Genomic DNA, 22,711 nt, shown 5'->3' with positions numbered 1-22,711 from the left:
GAAGAGGGAAAGAGTGAAAAACCTAGAGTACGATCCCTAATCCTGATCCCTTTCTCCCCTCCATTAATGATGTACACACACCCTGAATCTCCTCAAGGAGGGTCCAAAAATATTCTTAGTGTAAATCACCGAGTAAAGCACAGGCATCTCTACCAGAAGACTTTCAGATAGTCAGTACTTTCCAAGCTGCAGCTTAAGGCTAACGCTGCCACAGAACAACTGCAAGGGTCTAATGGGTCTCCGACCTCGCCCCTGGAAAGCTGCGGGAGACTCAAGGACTCCCACAGGAGTCCGCAAACCGCCTCAGGCCTCCTTTCTCAGAAGCTCTTAAATATCAAATATGAAGAAACTGGGAGTGATCCACCCCAGTTCCCCAGTCACATTTCTGAAAAGCCTACACATAACTGTCTGAATTGCAAGCAAATCAGGACCCAGGGGAGCATCAGCACTTCAGCATTGCCATGTGGCGCAGCAAGAAAGATGGCGCCCTCAAGCGCGCATGTACACCCAAGAAAACAACTGCCCTGCGCCCACTAAAATGAGGCAGGAAGGAGTATACTGCTCCATGGAGTTGGGCTGTACACTGGATCTCAAGCATGGGAAACTGCAGCAGCCCAGTGGCTCCCACACTGGTAACCGCTTTTGCTCTGCCCCACCGGCGCAAATAGGGTAATGACTACTCACCCCCTCGGGAATCGCTGTCGTATGCCAAGTCGGTCCTCCTCACACCCCCCTCAACTGGTACTGCAAACTGGCATGAGCTCATCGCGCTGGACAAACCAGACCGAGATTTTTTTTTTTTTTTTTTTTTTTTTAACAGTGCTCAAACAGCATTTTTTTTTTTTTTAAGGCAGGAGAGGACGCCCCGAGCAGGAGAGTGAGAACCACAAACCCCAGTCAGGCAGAGGGGTTGATGGGGGAGCAAGGGAGGAACCTGGCACCACCAGGTGTGCACTCAAGTCCCAGCACCGGGACACCTCAGACACCAGAAGCTCGACTAGACCCTGGCGACCAGGCCAGGAGCCAATCAATCCAGAGCTGCAAAGATATTACATCCACCTGCTAGATAGAATACTGAAGTTAAGGTGACTGCACATGACCACATATAGTAAATCTCTTAAGTTCTCTCCATCTCCACCTGCTGGTAGAGGGACATAACCCACAAGTCTCTGATTGATCAAGTCACTTCACTGGCTCCCTGTCCGCTTCCGCATACAGTTCAAACTTCTCTTACTGACCTTTAAATGCATCCATTCTGCAGCCCCCCATTACCTCTCCACTCTCATCTCTCCCGACATTCCGCCCCGTGAACTCCGCTCACTGGACAAATCTCTCTTCTCCACTGCTAACTCCAGACTTCGTTCCTTTTGCCTCGTGACATCTTATGCCTGGAATAGACTTCCTGAGCCTGTACGTCAAGCTCCATCTCTACCTGTTTTCAAATCTATACTGAAAACCAACCTTTTCACCACTGCTTTTGGCTCCTAGCCACTACTCAATTGCCCTCCCCTTGTTCCTTCTCACCCAGTACTTCCCGCGCCCTTAATTGTCTTGTCTGCCTGTATTTTTAGATTGTAAGCTCTATTGAGCAGGGACTGTCTCTCTGTGTCAGGTGTTCAGCGCTGCATGCGTCTGGTAGCGCTATACAAATGCTAATAATAATAAATAATAATACTAATTGATCTGTGGGACGCTGTGGAACAGAGATTTATTTTTGAATTCAACACTGTCTACCATTTGGCCTAAACTAAGAACTGGATCTTAGACCATTTCTAAGGTACTTTTTCACATTTTCCGCTCTGGTTTGCAGTACTCCTTTTCTCCTCTTTGTACCCTTTTTCTTTCTTCCTTCTTTTCATTCCCTTACCTCTCCTACCCACCCATCCACCCTTTTCCTATTTCCTAATCCCTCACCATTCACCTACCCTCCCACTACACTTCCCGCTACATACACACCCCTTTTCCCCTCCCCCTCATATCACATCCACCCCACTCGATTTTCGGTCTCTTTTCCCCCTCTGCTCCTTCTTTCTCCCTTTTCCCTCCCTCCTTCTACTCCCTTACTTTTACACACTATCTCCTTTTCCTCCCCTTTTCTTCTTTTTTTCGTTCTTCCCCTTACCGTTGTTTCCCCTTTTCCAACCTCTATTCCATCCCTAACCCTTCTACCCCTCCCCTCCCAACCCTTACACTTCACCACCCCCATCTCACTACCCACTCCCACCCTCATCCCATTTCCACACACCATTTCCCCCCTCACCTGTAACTTACATAGCTCGGATATATAAGGTTTCATTACTCAATTTTCCAATATATTTCTTAGTTCTCAAATTTTACATTCACAGGTTTGGCTACTTGAGTTTGGGTATACCAAAGTAAAGATTCATAAAATCATTTTAGAATATTGTGAGATTACAGTTAATGACACGGGAGAGAATGACTAGGGAACAGGGACCCGCGATAACCGCGGGGATGGGGACAGATCCCACAGGGACTGGGTGGGGACGGAGACAGATCCCACAGGGACAGAGCCCGTATCACTTTCTACTTGAATAAAAAGATTTATGCATAAAATCATAAGGGTCATTCTCTAGTCACAAGTACCTGGCAAGATTCCAAAACAGTACAACACATTTTATGCTGCTTATTCTAGAAATAAGAACTGGATTTTCCTCAAGTCCATTTTAAAAATGGTCTATGGACTTTTCCTTTAGGAAGCCATTAGAGAACGACACAGGGACAAAGTTTGCCCCCACCCCATCCCCGCAGGTTCTATCTCCGTCCCCACAGGTTCTGTCCCCGTCCCTGCCCCGTCCTCATGGGATCTGTCCTCATCTGCAGAAGCCTCGAACAATTATGATTTTATATTTAAATCTTTTTATTAAAGTATAAAAAGAACCAATATGCTGTGCAACTGTTGTGTATAAATTACAAATAGAAATCAATAATAATAGTGAGCAGCTATAATAACCTTCCTCACCACCACCCTCTACCCAACAGCAGCTAATTTCTACTACCCCCAAGGTTATCAATAGAAATCAAACAAAATAAAACATGGAAAAGAAAATAAGATGATACCTTTTTTATTGGACATAACTTAATACATTTCTTGATTAGCTTTCGAAGGTTGCCCTTCTTCGTCAGATCGGCGAAGAAGGGCAACCTTCGAAAGCTAATCAAGAAATGTATTAAGTTATGTCCAATAAAAAAGGTATCATCTTATTTTCTTTTCCATGTTTTATTTTGTTTGATTTCTATTGATAACCTTAAGAGTGGACTAACACGGCTACCACACTCCTCTACTACCCCCAAGGAAACCTAATCCACCCTGTTAAAATGTACAGGAGTATAAAATACCTGTTCTGTATTTGTTTTTCAAAAAAAAAAAAAAAATCAAAATATCATTGTCTGCATCACTTAAACATAAATAACAGTCCAGTTCATTAATAGGCTTCAAAGTAGAAAATGGCACAGGTCAAAGCTTGTCCCCGTGCCTGTGGGTTCTGTCCTCGTCCCGGTGTCATCCTCTAGAAGTCATCCAAATATTTTTAAAACCCTGCTAAGCTAACTGCTTTTACTATATTCCCTGGCAATGAATTCCAGAGTTTAATTATACGTTGAGTGAAGAAATATTTTCTCCAATTCATTTTAAATTTACTACTTTGTAGCTTCATTGCGTGCCCCCTAGTCCTAGTATTTTTGGAAAGAGTAAACAAGCAATTCACGTCTACCGGTTCCACTCCACTCATTATTTCCATTCCAATTTGTATATTTTCACTATTTACTACACTATATATCATTTTCAGTTCATATGTATCTTTATTCACTTTTTTATAATAGAACATACTTCCATTTTGTTCACCATTTTTTCTGTTCATTCCTTGTTCTCAAGTTCATTAGCAAGCAATACATATACATTCATTTTAGGTTTATGCACACATACATGACAGTAGGAATCAGATGGCTTATCTTGAGATTCTATCATTCTCTTTCTACTTTTCATCATTTTTTCCTTGTGATCTTAAATTTTAATATTAATAAGATGGCTATTCTTGGCGACTGCAGATTGTAGTAAAATTCTAAAATTAGCCACTGTAATCGTTTCCACATGTATAAGATACTATAGGAATGACCGCCTTAGCATCATTTGTACTCACAAAGGTAAAATTATGCCTTACCTGCTAATTTTCTGTCCTCTAGACCCTCCAGACTGGTCAAGACGCTTGGGGTTATGCACGCCTATCAGCAAAGGGAGACTGAGAACACTTAACTTTAAATACTGTACATATAACCTGTGCAGAACCCCAACCAGTCAGTATACCGATAACCAAGCAGAGAAAAAAACTCAACAAAAACACCTCTCAGAACCCTGTACCTGGAACTCCTTCCCAAACAGGGATCAGCTTCTGCATATCGAGCACAACCAGTGCCTCAATCTGCCGTCAGCAAGCACCAGGAAGAATTCCTGGAACCCACTGACACAGAGAGGTACAGAGATAAACCTTGCAGCAGTCACAGCAATACTGGTTCAAACAGAAAAAAATACAATACTGAAAATACAGTGTGGGTTCTTGACCAGTCTGGAGGGTCTAGAGGAAAGAAAATTAGCAGGTAAGGCCTAATTTCACCTTCCTCAGCAACCCTCCAGACCGGTCAAGAAGCTTGGGCAGTACCAAAGTAGTACAAGATTAAGGGCAGGACCCTTTGAAACCCAGAGGTCAAAGCTGCTGCTCCAAACCCAACATCCTCTTTCACCTGCACATCCACTCTATAATGCTTCACGAAGGAATGCAAAAAGGACCAAACTGCCACTCTGCAAATGTCCAAAGGAGGAATAAATCTACTTTCCGCCCAGAAAGACATTACTCCTCTAGTGGAATGATACACTGCGACACTTAACCAAGTAAGCCAAAGCAATCACCTCTTTTAGCCAGCTCATTAATCTCATCCCATGGCTTTTCCTACCATCTCTATGCTGATGACTCCCAAATCTACCTTTCTACCCCGATATCTCACCTTGCATCCAAACCAAAGTTTCAGCGTACTTGTCTGACATTGCTGTCTGGATGTCTCAACGCCACCTGAAATTAAACATGACCAAAACCGAGCTTCTCATTTTTCCCCCCAAACCCACCTCCCCACTCCCCCTGTTTTCTATTTCTGTTGATGGCTCTCTCATTCTCCCTGTCTCCTCAGCTCGAAACCTTGGGGTCATCTTTGACTCTTCACTCTCCTTCTCTGATCATATCCAGCAGATCGCCAAGACCTGTCGTTTCTTTCTTTACAACATCCGTAAAATCCGCCCCTTTCTTTCCGAGCACTCTACCAAAACCCTCATCCACACGCTTGTCACCTCTCGTTTAGACTACTGCAATCTGCTTCTTGCTGGCCTCCCACTTAGTCACCTCTCCCCTCTCCAATCGGTTCAAAACTTTGCTGCCCTTCTCGTCTTCCGCCAGGGTCGCTTTACTCATACTACCCCTCTCCTCAAGTCGCTTCACTGGCTCCCTATCCGTTTTTGCATCCTGTTCAAACTTCTTCTACTAACCTATAAATGTACTCACTCTGCTGCTCCCCAGTATCTCTCCACACTCGTCCTTCCCTACACACCTTCCTGTGCACTCCGCTCCATGGTTAAATCCTTCTTATCTGTTCCCTTCTCCACTACTGCCAACTCCAGACTTCGCGCCTTCTGTCTCGCTGCACCCTACGCCTGGAATAAACTTCCTCAGCCCCTAGGTCTTGCCCCATCCTTGGCCACCTTTAAATCTAGACTGAAAGCCCACCTCTTTAACATTGCTTTTGACTCGTAACCACTCGCCTCCACCTACCCTCCTCTCCTCCTTCCTGTACACATTAATTGATTTGATTACTTTATTTTTTTTGTCTATTAGATTGTAAGCTCTTTGAGCAGGGAATGTCTTTCTTCTATGTTTGTGCAGCGCTGCGTACGCCTTGTAGCGCTATAGAAATGCTAAATAGTAGTAGTAGTAGCTCACTATAGTTGCTTTTCAAGTGGCGCTCCCTTCTTAGGCCCTCCATACAGCACAGTCTGTCCAAGGTACGAAAATCCTGCGTTCTTCTTAGATAAAACCTCAAGACTCGCTGAACATCCAGCTTTGCCAGACGCCTTTGGGAAGAATCCCCCGCCTTGTCTCCCAGCACCGGCAACGAAATTACCTGATTCACATGAAATGTAGACACCACCTTGGGCAAAAAGGAAGGCACTGAATGCAGCAAGAACTTTTCCTTAGGAAACAACAAAAATAGAGCCCTACATAACAGAGCCTGAAACTCCGAAATCCTACAGGCAGAGGAAATAGCTAGCAAAAAGACCATCTTCAGGTGAGATCCTTGTAGGTACTAGAGTCCAAGGGTTCAAAGGGAGCATCCATCAAGACCTCTAGAATCCCACTGAAGGATCAATGGACGTCGCAGGGGTCGAAGCAATCCCTCCCCCCCCCCCCCCCCCCCCACATACACACACAAAAACCGTACAACATCTGGAGAAGAAGCCAAGGACCTACTCTGCACCTTCCCCCGGAAACAGGCCAAGACTGCAATCTGCACCTTCAAAGAGGACAAGGCCAGACCCCTGTCCAAACCATCTGCAAAAACTTTAAAATCTCCGAAAGAGATACATGACGAGGCAAACAAGAACGATCTTGACAATAACTCTGAAAAATGCACCAGATGCACACATAAGCCAACGAGGTGGACCGTTTCCGCGCCCGGAGCATAGCATCTATAACCCTGGAGGAAAAGCCCTTCTTCCTCAGCCAACTCCTCAAGAGCCAAGCCGTAAGCAAGAACGGAGAGGGGTCTGGCATGACTATTGGACCTTGACACAAGAGGACCGTCTCCCCCACAGGAAGAGGATCATGCTCCGTCAGACACACCAGACCTCCAAACCACGGATGCTGTGGCCAATTTGGAGCCACCAGAATCAATGGACCCGAATGACGCTCGATACGCTGAACTACCTGTCCCTATCAATGGCCACGAGGGAAATGTACAGCAGAACCTGAGGCAGCCACGAAAGAACCAACACCGATCCTCTCAAATCGAGGATCCCTCCAGCGACTGAAGTAGCAAGGCACCTGAACATTGTCGGACGACGCCATGAGATCCCTCACCAGTAGCCCCCATCTCGACGCTATGCGACTGAAGACCAATCGATGAAGGGACCACTCTCCGGGATCTAGAGTGTGCCTGCTCAGAAAATCCGCGTTCACATTGTCCTGCCGAGAGATCTAAGAGATGGGACACCGCCCAGCGCATTAACACCACCACCTCCTCGTTCCCCCCTGCCGACTGACAAAAGCTACCGCTGTTGCATTGTCAGAAAGAACCCTCACTGCCCTTCTGACGAGTAGTGACTGGAATGACTCCAGGGCCAACCGAATTGCCCTCATCTCTAACCAATTGATGGACCAATGGGCTGCCTCTACCAACCAATGGCCCTGAGCTACCTGTCCAAGGCAATAAGCCCCCCACCCCACCAGACTGGCATCCAGGGAGAGAACTATCCACTCTAGAGGAATGCCCTTCTCGAGATTTGGAGTGTGAAGCCACCACTGCAAACTGCGGAGTGGGGCCTCTGTCAGAGGTAACCGCTCCTCCAAGTCCTGCGAGCAGCAGCCCAGTGCTTTAACTCTGAACCACAGGAAGATACTAAAAAGGCGCTGGGAACTGGACAGGTCAAATCTAAGGACCAGGTCCAGAGTTCATTAATCTGAGGTGATGCACGTCCACTCATGATGGTTCTTGTTGGGGAAGATGAACAATCTGTCCCCAACAAGAACCACCGAGTGACCCAGATCATCCTTACTGTACATGTCTGTAAGTTCTGGCCCAGCTGGAAGACCCCAAGTCAATTGATCTTTTGAGGCAACGAAAGGGAGCCTGCTTAAACGGTTTACCAGCGCCCAAAGCCTGGGATGGCAAGCACCGAGTTGACTGATAGCAACCATCCCGCTGGGAACCTTTCTTTCTGTATCAGCTCAGGAAGCCAGAGATGACAGCCTCCCCTACCTTTTCCAGGTCCTCTCCAAAAAGCAAGCACCCCCAACGGGCAGCTAACTGAGGAGCCTCTTAGAAACAGCATCCATAACCCAACTGTGCAACCACAGGCAGCGGCGACCGCCCACAGAGGCAGTCACCAACTGGGAGGAAAGATGCACCAAATCTTAAACAGATATCCACCAGAAAGGCTGCCCCAGACTCCAGGCAAGACACCCTCAGAGTCTCTGGAAGCCAGAGATGGAAGCCTCCCCTACGTCCTTCACTAACTTTTCCAGGTCCTCTCCAAAAAGCAAGCACCCCCAAAAAGGCAGCTAATCGAGAAGCCTCTTAGAAACAGCATCCACCAGAAAGGCTGCCCCAGACTCCAGGCAAGACACCCTCGGGGTCTCTGACAGCTGCTGCCGCCAATGCAGCATAGCACATGCCATTTAACCCCCCACCCCCTCCACATGGAAGCCTGGACCCCAGAGGAGACAAAGGAAAAGGCCAGCTTGAACTGCTGCTCCACCCGCTTGTTGTGGAGCTCCCAGAGGGCAGAGCCCCCTTGCACAGGAACAGCAGTTTTCTTAGTGACCAACGAGAGCAGTGTGTGGTAAACCTAGTACCTACCCACCTCCTAGGGGCAAATGTATATAAATTGTCCATGGCCCTGGCTCTGCAGATAGCACCATCTGGGGACTCACATTCTGCCAGCCTCAAGGGCTTTAAGAAGGGGAAAATGCTTCGGGGGCCCCAACAAGCCCTGTCCCCCCTCCAAGGGGTCAGCAGAAGGTGAAAAGCTCAAGGGCGTCAATAAGATGTGAGAGCCCCCCCCCCCCAGTGAAAGAGCCAGATTACATGGGACCGCTCTTCTTCATCTTCTCTCTGAGGAAACTCCCGTTCCAAATCCAAAGGGAACTGAGGATCAGAAAGAACCTCCAGATCCTTCAAAGTCCACCTGGAGTCACCCAGGGCCTCTCTGCAACATTTGGCTCCCGGACCAAGGTCCCAGCTAGGACCCTCAAGGCCCCACCATTGTGGGCCAAGGGATCAGTTTCCACTTGCAAAAGGCTTGCTTAACCATCTGAGTTATGCTCTGGAGCCAAAAATGACCTGGAGATGCCTCTAAATGCAGGTACACCCAGGGAAAGTAGGACAGAAAGTAACGTCCATCCCTTGGAGCCCCAATGGGGGCTGTGAGCTTTTGCACAGCAGCTGCAACAGGAAAGAAAGAATCAGAAGACAAAATGGCCACGGGTAACGATGCCTCCAAGCAGGGAAGCTGAGACGCAGCTATGCCGCTCCCCTCCAATCCCCAGCCCAGAACCATTTCCAAAGTCAAAAAACAGTCCATTGCAGGAGCAGCAGACAGAGTTGGCAAATGTACTAAGCTGCTGGGTCTGCCCAACCACATGGCCAGTACAGGCAGACCTGTCTGAGTGCTCAAGTCTACTTCGGCCTGAAACTCCGGCGTTTCTGCTGATCCCTGCTCACTGTGGACGTGGGTTTTTTTGTTTTTTTTTAAATCTCATTAGCTTTATTCCCCAACTAAGGGAACAAAGCTAAACCAGACAGGCCAGTTTTTTTCTTTTGCCTGGGAGCTGCAGGGGGTGCCCAAGGGAAAACACCCAATAGGATGAACGGGCTAGGAGGAGTGGGGGAAGCGGATTCGCACCCCTCTCACGGGCCTCGCAGGTGTGAGCCAGTACCTCACCCAATGGACACTAAAAAGTATGACTGGGGCAGCAGAGCCAAACTCCTCACTCAACCAGGTACAGCCCAAGGACTGGGTCACCTGGGAGTAGCTGTTAGGTTCAACCTCACTGTGTTCCCACAGCCAGCAGACAGCGGGAAGCTAGGCTAGAGAACAGGACACCAGTCAGAACAATCTACCATCTGCTAGAGATAAAGAAAATACTGGAGTTCTCCACTAAGCACCAAGAGGATTACTGGTGAGTTCACTGAAAAAGATCATTTTTTCTCTACCTCCATCTGCTCAGACCGGTGAAGCCAGCATTTTACACAGACTGTAAAACTATACTGTAGGAGCAAAACAAGCACTATATATGTTCCTATACAACAAAGATATATGGGATTATAATGCATAGAACATCCAGCATTAATAACCTGACTTCAAAAATGCAAACTCAAGTTTATTCCATCATTCAATGCGAAGTCTATTATTTGCTAAAGCTGCCACCTTGCACACAGATGAAGAGTGCTGACAAGGGCCCCGATGTGCTAGAATAACAAGGTTGTTTTCAGCATCAAAATGACGGCCAGAACCAGCCAAGGACTCTTGGAATTACCCTTGCAGCTGGAGAGACGCTGTTGGGTGGCAAATTGTACATTGTTTATGAAACCCCGGCTTCTTGTCAAGGTGATTCCCTCAATGTGGTGCCAGTGAGATAATAAGTGAAGACACAATATTTGGGGTAAACAAAGTTATGTGTGCATCACCCCCAAGGACAGAATATACCTCATTAGAACTGCTGCAGCCTGATTTCTGTAAAAAAAAAAAAAGGGGGGGGCTCTTATCGGAGGCAACGGGGTGCTATGTTGACATTCCATCCAAACAGGACATTGCACTGAAGCTGATTGAACATCTGAGGAACACGGTGCCACCAGCTAGAAATCTGCATCAGATTGTATGTGTGTCATGTACTTTTGTATAAGTGCTGTGAGCTCAGTGTGACTCTTTTACTTAGGAGTCTAGCTTAGGGATTTAGGTGCATTTACTCTGAGCTGTTTCTATGATAAAGACTTCCTGTGTCTTTATTCTTGACTTATTGCACATTATCTTTGCTACTATTGTAAATAAATGTGCACTCTGTTTTTATAATACTTGGTTGTGGAGTTAGTTCTATCTATTATTTAGGGCGTAGTGACCTTGGATCTAAGGATAAGAGGGAACACATTTGCTTCTGATACTTCACTAACGAAGTGTAGCACATGCTTAGTTTCACTAAAACGAGTGTGCACGGTGCGACTAAGAGCAGGGTAGGCAATGCAGAGAGACCAGCGCAAGACAAATGCTGTATCCTTGTCTCTCTTTTTGTTAACTGCTTAGAATTGTAAGGTTATAGTGGCATACAAGACTGTGTTATGTTATGTTAGTTTTAAAGGCAGTATATCAAATCTGTTATCCATTACCCCATTTTACTTAGTTTCTGGTTGATGAGGGTTGTATTGCTTTTTAGTTCATTACGTGTCTTAATCTTACTTTGTGTATCTGGGAATGTAGGTGAGCGTGATTTATATAAGAACCCTTTATTGATTTTATGTTTTTGTTCCCCCCTTTATTGATTTTATGTTTTTGTTCCCCCCTCCCCCCAGGGGCTATTTATATTAATACTTATACTTTTATTTATATTAATATTTGTACTTATTTGTCAACCACATTGCTGCTTATAACACTAAAGGTAGTCTATAAAATATAATAAACCTTGAACCTTAACTCCTCAAGTAGCCAGGTGAATCAGTAAGGTTATCAAAACAGGCTAGACTTTTATTTATATTAATATTTGTACTTATTTGTCAACCACATTGCTGCTTATAACACTAAAGGTAGTCTATAAAATATAATAAACCTTGAACCTTAACTCCTCAAGTAGCCAGGTGAATCAGTAAGGTTATCAAAACAGGATAGACAGCCACCCCTAACAAGAAAGTAGTAATACCTCGAGTCATGAAAAAAAAAAAAGAGATAGGTTTTCTACTGCTACACCAGTAATTCCTATAGTTCTACTAGATTCACATAATAAACAGTCCCTACTTCATGGCAATTACAACCTGTATTCTTCAGAGCACATAACTTTATTAGATGCAGCAATTTTGAGAAAATGGTCTAAGACCAGCAATACTACTTCATAAATGAAAATCTTTAAAACAATGGATATATAGCAGATTTGCCTTATTTACATGTCACAAAGCAAAAGAAACCATTTTCAGGCATCAAGTTACCTCCTTGTCTTGCATAAAGACTTCCTCCAAAATATCCATTCACAGGTGATGTAGCAGCATAGACAAAGATAGCAGTGCTGAGCATTGATCCTCTCCTGAAACAAAAGCAGAAAAGGAATAATATAACACCATGTAAAAAATAAAATTAGATAAAAGAAAAACAGCAAGACAGATAGTGGATTCTAGACTTACTTATGAACATCAGATTAATGACCTAGTAAGGAATTTTTTTTTTTCATTTGAGAAAACAGAGAGATTCAAACATCTTTAAGCCCTACAGGATTTTTAATAATTGCACAAACCACATTACTTCCATTACTTGACCCTTCTTTCATTAGTAATAACATGGCAGCAGACTAGGAGGTTGGCGCCCGTCGTGCTCCTCGGACCCAACCTTGGGTCTTGCCGCCACGTGATCCAACCCATTATCAGGAGACCGGGCTCTGGGCTCCTGACAGAGCAGAACCAGAGCATCTGAGACACTCTGAGCCAGCTCACCAAGCTCCAGGGTGCTCCAACCTGGCGGAAAAGGATCAGAAGCAGAGGCCTCTATTCACCTGTGAGCCCATCAAATCTAATCAGCAACGTGAAACGGACTGGCACCAGCGAAAGGGTGCAGCTAAGCGCTGTGGACATCCTCTGACCCTGGGACTATTCCGACAGCCAACAACTCACCCGGATCCCGGTGCTGGATCTGAGCCGACGATCACATGGGACTGGCGGACAGTGGACGCCCAGTGCAAGGGGCTTGTTCACTGCGGGACAGCCATTTGGCAATGGACTCTTGGAGCGGAGAGGCCCGGACCCATGTGTTGAGTGGAAACAGTGGAGTGTATCAAGCGCTGCTGTGGAGATGAGGTCCAGTCCAGATTGTCTGGTGCTCCGGTGGGGGAAACAGTGGCTGTGGCAGGAGCAAATAACAAGCCCACAGGACAATCCGCAAGGCAATCGCAGGCAGCCAACGAGCCCACAGCCCTGCAGCGAGAACTGGACTGGACCACCGGAGGTCCGTCGGCAGAGCCTCTAACGTTGACTGCAGTGGACATGGTTCAGGGGAGACTTAAGTAACAGGGACCAGCTGGCAACAAATCTCCAATACTTCAGAAATGAACAACTCTACTCCCAGAGCCACCGAAGCGCAGCTGACAGGTGATTATGTTCTTTTCTACCTGGACAGTTGGCTACTCAAAAGCACATCTCAGAAAGGTGAAATAATCAGTGAAGGCAACCATCCAGGCATTAGAGATTAAAGATTTGTAACAGATTACCCCACCTCCCACTATAACCTATTTAAAATGGAATTTACAGGAGCCCTGCTGAACATAACCCAGGCAAAAGCCATCTTCCATATAAATAGACCACCATAGTGGAAGAAAGGAGAATATTTGCAGTGAATTTGAGAGATTGAGGTCACATACCCTGATATAGGCGTGAAATTCATCACTATATTTGAATGGGCAAACTAACCTGACCTGGAGACAGAGTGTCTCCCCACGCACCACCCAAGGATCAAGCATCAAATATACTGAAGCCCGAGCTCCTATCCCCCCCCGAGATCGACTACGAGGAACACAGAGTACTGCACTGCCCTCCCCACACAGAACAGACACTGGAGGTATCTCCTCATTATGGAGCGGAATCTCGGAGATGCCAAGAATACTAACAGCAAACCAGGTAGATGAATGAAGACCACCTAACCAAAAAATACACACAAACACCTCAGAATCACAATCTCATACACACCCACATAAATACACACTTGCAAAAAAAAAAAAAAAAAATCATAGCAAAAGAAAACCACCCTGAAAGGGAGAAAAAAATAACAGAGAATACACACAGATTCCCTAAGCAGAATGGTTAACCTAAGAACATGGGTTGTTTACTACATACTAATAATATAGGTAACGGGAATACCTGCTGCTTCACCCAGAGAATGGAACACAATGCCGGTAAAAATCACAATCAGACAACGCTCACATCATCAACTCAAGAGCCAAATCATAACCCACAAAACAAAACTGAGACCCAACCAACATCATAAAACCAGGCCTCAATAACAATCAACAAGACCACAATCCCAAAATGAACAGACCACACAGACAATTACAAACTGTTAAATACAATAACACCAAAGATGATACATACACCCAGATAACCATAGGATATATAAATGCGAGAGCAGCAGTTAATAAATCAGCACTACTCAGAAACTGTTTAGAATCAGAAAAACTAGAAATACTACTCATAACAAAAACATGGCTGCGTTTCGAAGATGACCCAGCACTGCTTGACCTATGTTCACCGGGATATAAAACAACACACATCAGCAGAACAAGCAAGAAGGGAGGTGGAGTCACACTACTATACAAATCCTCCTTCACAGTAGAAACTACAGATAAATATACAGCCTCAACATTTGAAATCTTGGCATGCAAAGTCATTGATACTATACATCATACTATTCTATCACCCCCTAGGAAACTGGTCGAACACTCAAGACAATTTCATGGTCTTTGCACCAACCAACCAAATGTCATACTACTAAGAAACACCAATCTACACCTAAAAAAAACAAAATGACACCAACACCAGAATCCTTATCAACTTCCTAAACCAATGGAACTTCAAAGCAGCATAAGGCACCTCATCACAGATGAAAGGTCATCTTTTAGATATACTGGCATATAAATTCTCAGTGAACCACCACCACATATTAGAAAACCACAAATGGGAAGAAGTATTATGGTCAGACCACAGCAAGCTTACCTTTATACTACAATGGAAAAAAAATGGTAAGAACAGAGAACCAACATCACATGCATACACAACCAGAGGGAAAGTGGACAATATCTTCTGGACAATAGAGATAAACACAGAAATCTCACCCATGGACGAACAATTTATGACAAAATCGGATGAAGCAAGCAAAAACTATAAACAAGGCAGCATCACTCATAACGAAAACAAGAATAAAAAAAACAACCATATTCCTGGTTTAATGATAAGCTACTACACATGAAAAAACTGTGCAGGAAACTTGAAAGAACATGGGCCAAAAATAAAACAGACACAAACAAAACAACACGGAGAAAAGCCATAAGAACATATACAAACAACATAAAGACAAACAAAACAACATGGAGAAAAGCCATAAGAATATATGCAAACAACATAAAGAAACCCAAAGCAGAATATTATAGCACATATGCAAACCCGGAACAGATAAACACGAAAAAATATTTGAACTCATGAACAAACTAACGAAAACTCAAGAGGTACTGGCATCAAATGAAACACCACCAACTGTAGATGAGCTTGCACAACATTTTAAACACAAAACAGCGAACACAAGATTAAACACTCAGAAAGCACAAATATCCATCACTGACTTCTTACAGGAATATGAAACAAATGACACTCACACCCTGGTAGACAGAACATGGTCCTCCTTCGAAAAGCCCAAGCTAAACATAGTAAAGTCAACACTGACAAAATACGCACATACATACTGCCTTGCTAGACAACTGCCCCAATTATTTGATGAACGACCCACCGGAATTGTTCATCGAAGGCCTCACCAAACACATCGCATACATGTTCTCAATAGGACAATTCCCAAAAGACAAAGGTGGCATCGTACTAACCCCTACTCCAAAAATACAAATAGCAAAATCAACGACATTACAAAGTACAGACCAGTGGCCTCAATTCCACTACGGACCAAAACAATGGAGAATCGTGCAGCACAACAACTAATGGAATACTTGACACAATTCTCACTGTTTCACAACTCCAAATCAGGTTTTAGATCACAACATAGCACCAAGTCGGTCAAAACCACCCTGATGATAAAGTTCAGAAGTTTAATAAGCCAAGGTCACAAGATACTACTATTACAATTTGATATGTCAAGTGCATTCGACCTAGTAGATCACACAACACTAATGGTCCTGCTCGACAACATGGGAATCAGCGGTACAGTGGCAAAGTCCAGATCCTACATCGTAAAGATGTCTAACCAGACATCAGCCTCCTGGATCTCAGAATGCGGGGTACCACAGGGCTCCCCACTAATCACCAATAATATTCAAGGCACCACTTGGCAAAAAACTCAAATTAATGTGTCTCAACCATACATATACGCAGATGATGTTACCATCTACATACCTTTCAAAAACAGCATGACTGAAATATTTAACAGAGTAAAAAAAGGACTGGACCTTACTCGAATCAATGCGTCTCAACCGTACATATACCTCAACCATACATATACGCAGATGATACCATCTACGTACCTTTCAAAAACAGCATCACTGAAATATTTAAGAGTTAAAAAAAGGACTGAACCTTACTCGAATTAATGTGTCTCAACCATACATATATGCACCATGGGCGTACTTTAGGGGAGGCGACCCCCAAACGCAGGGCCGGCGCAACCCAGTAAGCTCATACCGCCACCAGGCCCCAGCTCCAGGCAGCTCTCAGTCCCCACCTGCCCGCCCTCAGACGTGAATTGTTTACTCTTTCCAAAAATACTAGGACTAGGGGGCACGCATTGAAGCTATAAAGTAGTAAATTTAAAACAAATCGGAACAGAGCTTTACACATCATGCAAGGGACCTATATGGTTGTTTTAAGATGAGAGGATATCCTGTGAAAACTATTAAGAAAGCTTTCAAACGTGCCAATAATGTCCATCGTCAATGTTTTTTTCAGTCCTCAACAGTCAGCAGGGATGACAGGGATAGAATTACATGCACCATACCCTATTCACGTCAAGCAGGCTTCATAAGTATCATTATAAAATACTGGCCTCTGCTTTCTATTCATGGTTTTCATCAGATTACCCGGTTTGCTCACACTAGAGGATGAAATCTGGATGAAATTTTCACCAGATCAAGAGAGATAGTTTCTGGTGTCAATCATGAAAACTTGGCTGGACATCGACCATGTTTTCACTGTGTCTATTGTAAGTTTGTGAGGGAAACCACGGTTGTGAAAAATCCTAAAACTGGCCATGCCTTTAAATTAAGAAATTATACAGACTGTAATTCCACACAAGTAGTCTATGGCATTGTATGCCCGTGCCAGATGTGGTATATTGGCCATACTAAAAGGAAGATAAAACAAAGAATCGTGAGCATGTAGCTTACTTGAGGGTCCATAAGGAGGCTCCCATGGTTGAGCACTGGGAGCGTTAAGAGTCATGAAGAACATGATCTGAAGTATGTTGTATTAACAGAAGTGGTGCTGACACATGTGAAAGACATTTCTTCTATCCTTTTGAAAAAGGTGCAGCAGTTTATCTTCCGATGGAATACAGTGACCCCCAGTGGTCCTAATGAGATCGAATGGACGCGACTGCTTTGATTTTCCCGCATATGTAGCATATAAATTTTTTAGGGTGCATGCGTCAGAGTTTTTCTGCAATTGGATTCCTGAATGGAGAGAAGCTCCACTGCTGGTCAACCAAGTAAGAAGTTTAAAGAAATTTGTTGTAAGAAGTTGATTAACATTTGTTGAGTTTATAGCATAGCAGTGCTACAGTTTTCATGTATTTTTTTGAAACTTGTTTTTGTTTTTGCTTTTTAGCTATCACCCTCCTGAAGACACTAATGTTAGCAAAACATGGCTCATGTTGAGGACAAAGATTCAGATGGACAAAAACTTTAACTATGTAGTTATATTGAGATGTGACACAATTTGGAATTATCACACAATTCACAGTGTTATACTGGACCAAGAGTTCGTTACCATTGCCTCAATTATACTGGAGAAAGTTGGTGAAGAGAAGATCTATATGAGGATAACAAACCACCTCGCAGGAGCCAGCTTACCATTTCAAAATAAGTAGAAAAATTCTTTTTCTCTCTCGTGCTTCTAAAATCTCCACATATGTGTTGGGACTGTTTTTCAAGTTTACATATGTATTGGCTGGTAGGCTTGGACTCTTGTGCTATGATGGTTGCAAGGTGATATTACTTATAAAATAACCTTGGTCACATGTAATGCACCGAGCACAATTCACAAATTTTTGTACACATTTTTCAGGTAGAAGTGCTATTAGACTTGTAGGCTTATTTTCAACTTATGTATTTATCTACTTTTAGAAACCAGAAGTTTTGAAAATCCAGTATTTGTAGTTTTGGATTACATTTTAACTGCCAGACCCTCGACCATTCTTCTAACACTTGGAGATCCCTTCTTATTGTTTCTACTCCCTCTAGGGTATCCACTCTATTGACTTTCTTTGTGTCATCCGCAAAAAGGCAAACCTTTCCTTCCAACCCTTCGGCAATATCTCTCACAAATATATTAAACAGAATAAGACCCAGCACCAATCCCTGAAGAACTCCACTGTTCCTTTCCTCCGAGCGGATTCCATACCACCACCCTCTGCCACCTGCTGGTCAACCAGTTTCCTATCCAGTTCACCACTTTTGGTCCTAAGTTCAGCCCTTTCAGCTTATTCATGAGTCTTCTGTGGGGGACCATATCAAAGGCTTTGCTGAAATCCAAGTAGGTTACATCTAGCACACGTCCTTCATCCAGTTCTTTGGTTACCCAGTCAAAGAAGTCAATAAGATTCGTTTGGCAGGATTTTCCTTTGGTAAAGCCATGTTGCCTTGGATCCTGTAACCCGTTGGCTTCTAGAAAGTTAAATATCCTTTCTTTCAGCAGCAACTCCCATTATTTTTCTACCACCGATATGAGACTTACCAGTTACCAGTCTGTAGTTTCCCACTTCTTCCTTGTCTCCACTTTTATGAAGAACCCACATCCTCTTGTCTCCAATCCCACGGAACCCCTCCCATCTCCAAAGATGTATTAAATAAATCTTTAAGAGGTCCCGCAGGACCTGTCTGAGCTCCCTCAGTATGCTGGGTCCCAACCGGCCCCATAGCTTTGTCCACCTTCAGATTTTCAAGCTGTTTATAAACTCTTTCTTCAGAAAACAGCGCAATATCCACTCCATTCCCAATTATTCCCTCGGCAGCCAACCGAAGTCCTTCTCCAGGATTTTCCTCCGTGAACATCAAAGAGAAGTAATTGTTTAGAACGTTTGCTTTATCCTCATCACTCTCCACATAGCCAGTCTCATCTTTCAGTCTTACAATTCCATTCCTATCTCCTTTCTCCAATATATGTGAAAAAGGTCGTCACTGCTCTTTACATCTTTAGCCATTTTTTCTTCCAACTGCGCTTTCGCTAGACGTATTTACCTCTTTGCTTCTTTAAGTTTAATCCGATAACCTTTTCCGTGATCCTCTCATTGCGTTCTTTTGTATTTCTTGAAAAAAGCCTATTTTGCTTTTATTTTTTCAGCTTCTTGTTTGGAGAACCATATAGACTTCCTGTTTCTCTTGTTTTTGTTTACTTTCCTTGCGTAAAGATCAGTTGTCATATTTATAACAGCCTTTAGTTTTGACCACTGATTTTCCACTTCTCCTACGCCTTCCCATGCCAACTGCTCCTTCTTAAGGTATTCTCCCATTTTATCACAATCAGTACATCTGAAATCCAGTACTTTGAGTTTTGTGCATCCGCACTCCGCCTTTGCCCTTATATCAAACCATATTGTGTGATGATAACTATTATATAGGTAAACACCCACCCGGATATTGGAAACACTTCCTCCATTTGTGAGAATTAGATCCAGCATTGACTCTTACCTCATGAGTTCCGTCACCATTTGTCTGAGCAAGGCACTTTGACAGGTGTCCAACTTCTTTCCAATTCTGCCGACGGGACATTCCAATCCACATCAGACAAGTTTAAATCTACCAACAGTAGAACCTCCCCTTTCATACCAATCTTTTGACTATCTCCTATCAGATCCTTGCCTAGCTTCTCCGTTTGTGCCGGAGGTCTGTAGATAACCCCCGTGTGGATACAGGATCCATCTTCTCTTTCCAGGACGATCCATAAAGCTTCTTCCTTTCCCCAGGTTCCCTACATTTCAGCCACTCTGATATTGTTTCTCACAAACAGTGCCACTCCTCCACTTCTTTGGCCCTCTCTATCCTTCCTAAAAAGATTATAGCCCGGTATGGGTCACATCTCATTCATGGGAATCACTGAACCGTGTCTCTGTAATAGCAACAATATCCAAGTTTTCTTCAAACATCCGGGCTTGCAAGTCTTGAACATTTTTACGGATAAGGTTATCTTTTGGGCATGTAAGTGCCAGATTTTGATTTTTCAAAACTGCTAAGTGATAGTAGCTGGAGAAAAGACGGCTGAGTCTACAAAATAATGAGTGGAGTAGAACAGGTAAATGTGAATCACTTGTTTACTCTTTCCCAAAATACTAGGACTAGGGAGCATGCAATGAAGCTACAAAGTAATAAATTTAAAACAAATCGGAGAAAGTATTTCTTCACTTAATGTGTAATTACTGAAATTTGTTGCTGGAGAATGTGGTAAAAGCAGTTAGCTTTGCTAGGTTTAAAAAAGGTTTGGATAACTTTTTAAAGAAAAGTCCATAAGCCATTATTAAGATGGACTTGAGGAAAGTCCATTGCTTATTTCTAGGATAAGCAGCACAAAATGTATTGTACTGTTTTGATATCTTGCCAGGTACTTGTAACCTGGATTTGGCCACTGGATGCTGAATTGGAAACAGGATGCTGGGCTTCAAGGACCTTCGGTCTGTCCTAGTACGGCAACTCCTATGTTCTTACGATATCCAGAGATGGAGCAAGGCTCGACATCCAGAGACGGAGCAAGGCTCGACATCCAGAGACGGAGCCAAGCTCCAGACCCTGAGATTGAACCAGGATAGAAACCAGAGAAACAGCTACGCATGACATGCTACACCTGGCATGCAAACAAGGAGCTATGCTTGACCTGCAATGAAGGAGCCAAGCCCAACCTGCACAGAGAGAGTCACGCCCACCAGGCAAAGAAGGAGCTGTGCTCGCCCAGCAGAGACGCATTACATTTGACACATTGACAGAAAGCCATGCTTGACCGTCAGAAGCTATGCTCGACATCCAAAGATGGAGTAATGCAGAAATGGGCCGCAAACCTTGCGGAGAGCAGAAACCGCACCAAATTGGCCAAGAGGGACTAGAAACCAACTCTGCGCCGAACAGGTAGAAAAGGAGGCAAGATCAGCTGTAGATATGGAGCTGCTCCCCACATATAGAACTCCACTAGCAACGAATGAGCCGCAACCCAAGGACGTCGAAATATAACAACATACGACAAGCAGAGTAGTCCTCACATGCACCTCTAAGGGACAGAGAGAGAGGGAAGCTCTCATCCTGTGGAGAGGGAGGCACACCTTACCCCCAAGAGCGAGCCACACTGCCCAGGCTGAATAGAACCATACCCAACAGGCAGACCTGAAGTGCTCACCCGAGACAATAAGCCACCACCGCAAAGGTCAGCGAGCAGTGTAAGCCAGTAAAACTGGGAGAACTCCGAAAGGAGAGAGCTATGCGCCCTTGATCACATAGAGGGGTGCCCCCCCCCCCCAGTAAGATGCCAAGGCGCATCCAGCACCAGAAAGGAAGTTGCCAAGACCAACCTGGTGCCCCATCATACAGTGAGATGGAGCTATGCCAGCGCATCACAAAATGGAAATGCTGCCAAACCCCCCAAGATGGAAGCAGCAAGAAAAGGCAAAGGAGAAGCTGTGTCACTCAGACTGAGATGCAGCTACCACCATCAACCTCCATGAGAAAATGGAGCAGCACATAAGACTAAGAAGGCAAGAAACACAAAGCATTGAAATAGACCCAAAGCTGAGTCCCACACAGCAACCTGAGGCAGGGGCAAACTACTGGAAAAATTGCACAGCCAACAGAGAAAGAACCATGCTACACAAACCAAGCACCAGAGTGCCTCAAAAGGAGCTGCCCCCAAAACAACCAAGAGCCTGAGCCCAGCAAGAGCTACACGTGGCCTATAGAGGAGAAGAACTCCCATGGGCAGCCACAGAGGCAACCCTACAGCCACAATCAGCCACATTGCCCCCCAGAGACAGAGGAAGGCCCTGCGCCTCACATTGGGGAGAGGGAACCGTCCAAGAACCATGCAAAATTAGAGAACCGATGTAGCAGCCTGAGTCGCTCCAGAGAAAAAGATCAGAGACTTCACGAGCAGCATCAGTGGTGCCTGAAGGGGACTGCAAATACAGCCACCAACCCATAGATCCACCAAGGCTGGAAACCAACAGGCTGCAAGGCTGAGACGTTCCCATACCCACCAAAGGTAAAAATTAGGATTTCCAAAAGGTGGGAGAAACCCATGCGGCCAATCCCAGACAAAGAAATATCACTGAGAGAAAGAAGGCGGAACCAGCTCACCACCAGCGGCATGAACAGGACTCGGAGGCCCAGAACAAACCCATGCCTGCACAAGAAGCACTGCTAAGGAAAACCAAGCACAGTGACAAGCAGTCGCAATTCCCTCTTGTCAGGCTGGCATCAGAGATAAGGCACACCACAAATGTAACAGTCCATGTGGGCACACCTAGGAGGAAGTGAAGCAGAGCGCCATATAGAAAGAAGCGTGTTGTGAACCAAAGAAAAATGCTGCCCGAAATGGCGCAAACGTGAAGGGAGCACACTGGAACCGCAGACAGTGAGAAACAGGCCTGCCACCAATGCACCAAAGCCTGACAAAATAAAGAGCAGAAAATTCAACTATCCTGAGCATCCAGAGTTAGCTGAGATGAGCCTTGGGTTTTTTTGTTTTTTTTTAACCAGGAGGTTCCCGAAAGAAAATAAAAGGA

The 22,711-nt window shown here is 44.6% G+C and overlaps 1 protein-coding gene across 1 annotated transcript in view; it reads right to left on the bottom strand.

The window, feature by feature from the left end:
* Nucleotides 1-22,711, bottom strand: part of TM9SF3 (transmembrane 9 superfamily member 3) — a 145,733-nt gene that overhangs the window by 72,368 nt on the left and 50,654 nt on the right. Inside the window, exon 8 of the mRNA XM_030203479.1 lies at nt 11,968-12,062. Within this exon, the coding sequence (XP_030059339.1) occupies nt 11,968-12,062 (95 nt within the window). The remainder of the gene's footprint in view (nt 1-11,967; nt 12,063-22,711) is intronic.

Source organism: Microcaecilia unicolor, chromosome 5, assembly GCF_901765095.1.
Source record: "Microcaecilia unicolor chromosome 5, aMicUni1.1, whole genome shotgun sequence".
NCBI lineage: Eukaryota > Metazoa > Chordata > Amphibia > Gymnophiona > Siphonopidae > Microcaecilia > Microcaecilia unicolor.
Note: the sequence above shows the minus strand (reverse complement) of the source record. Positions and strands in the feature narration are given on the sequence as shown.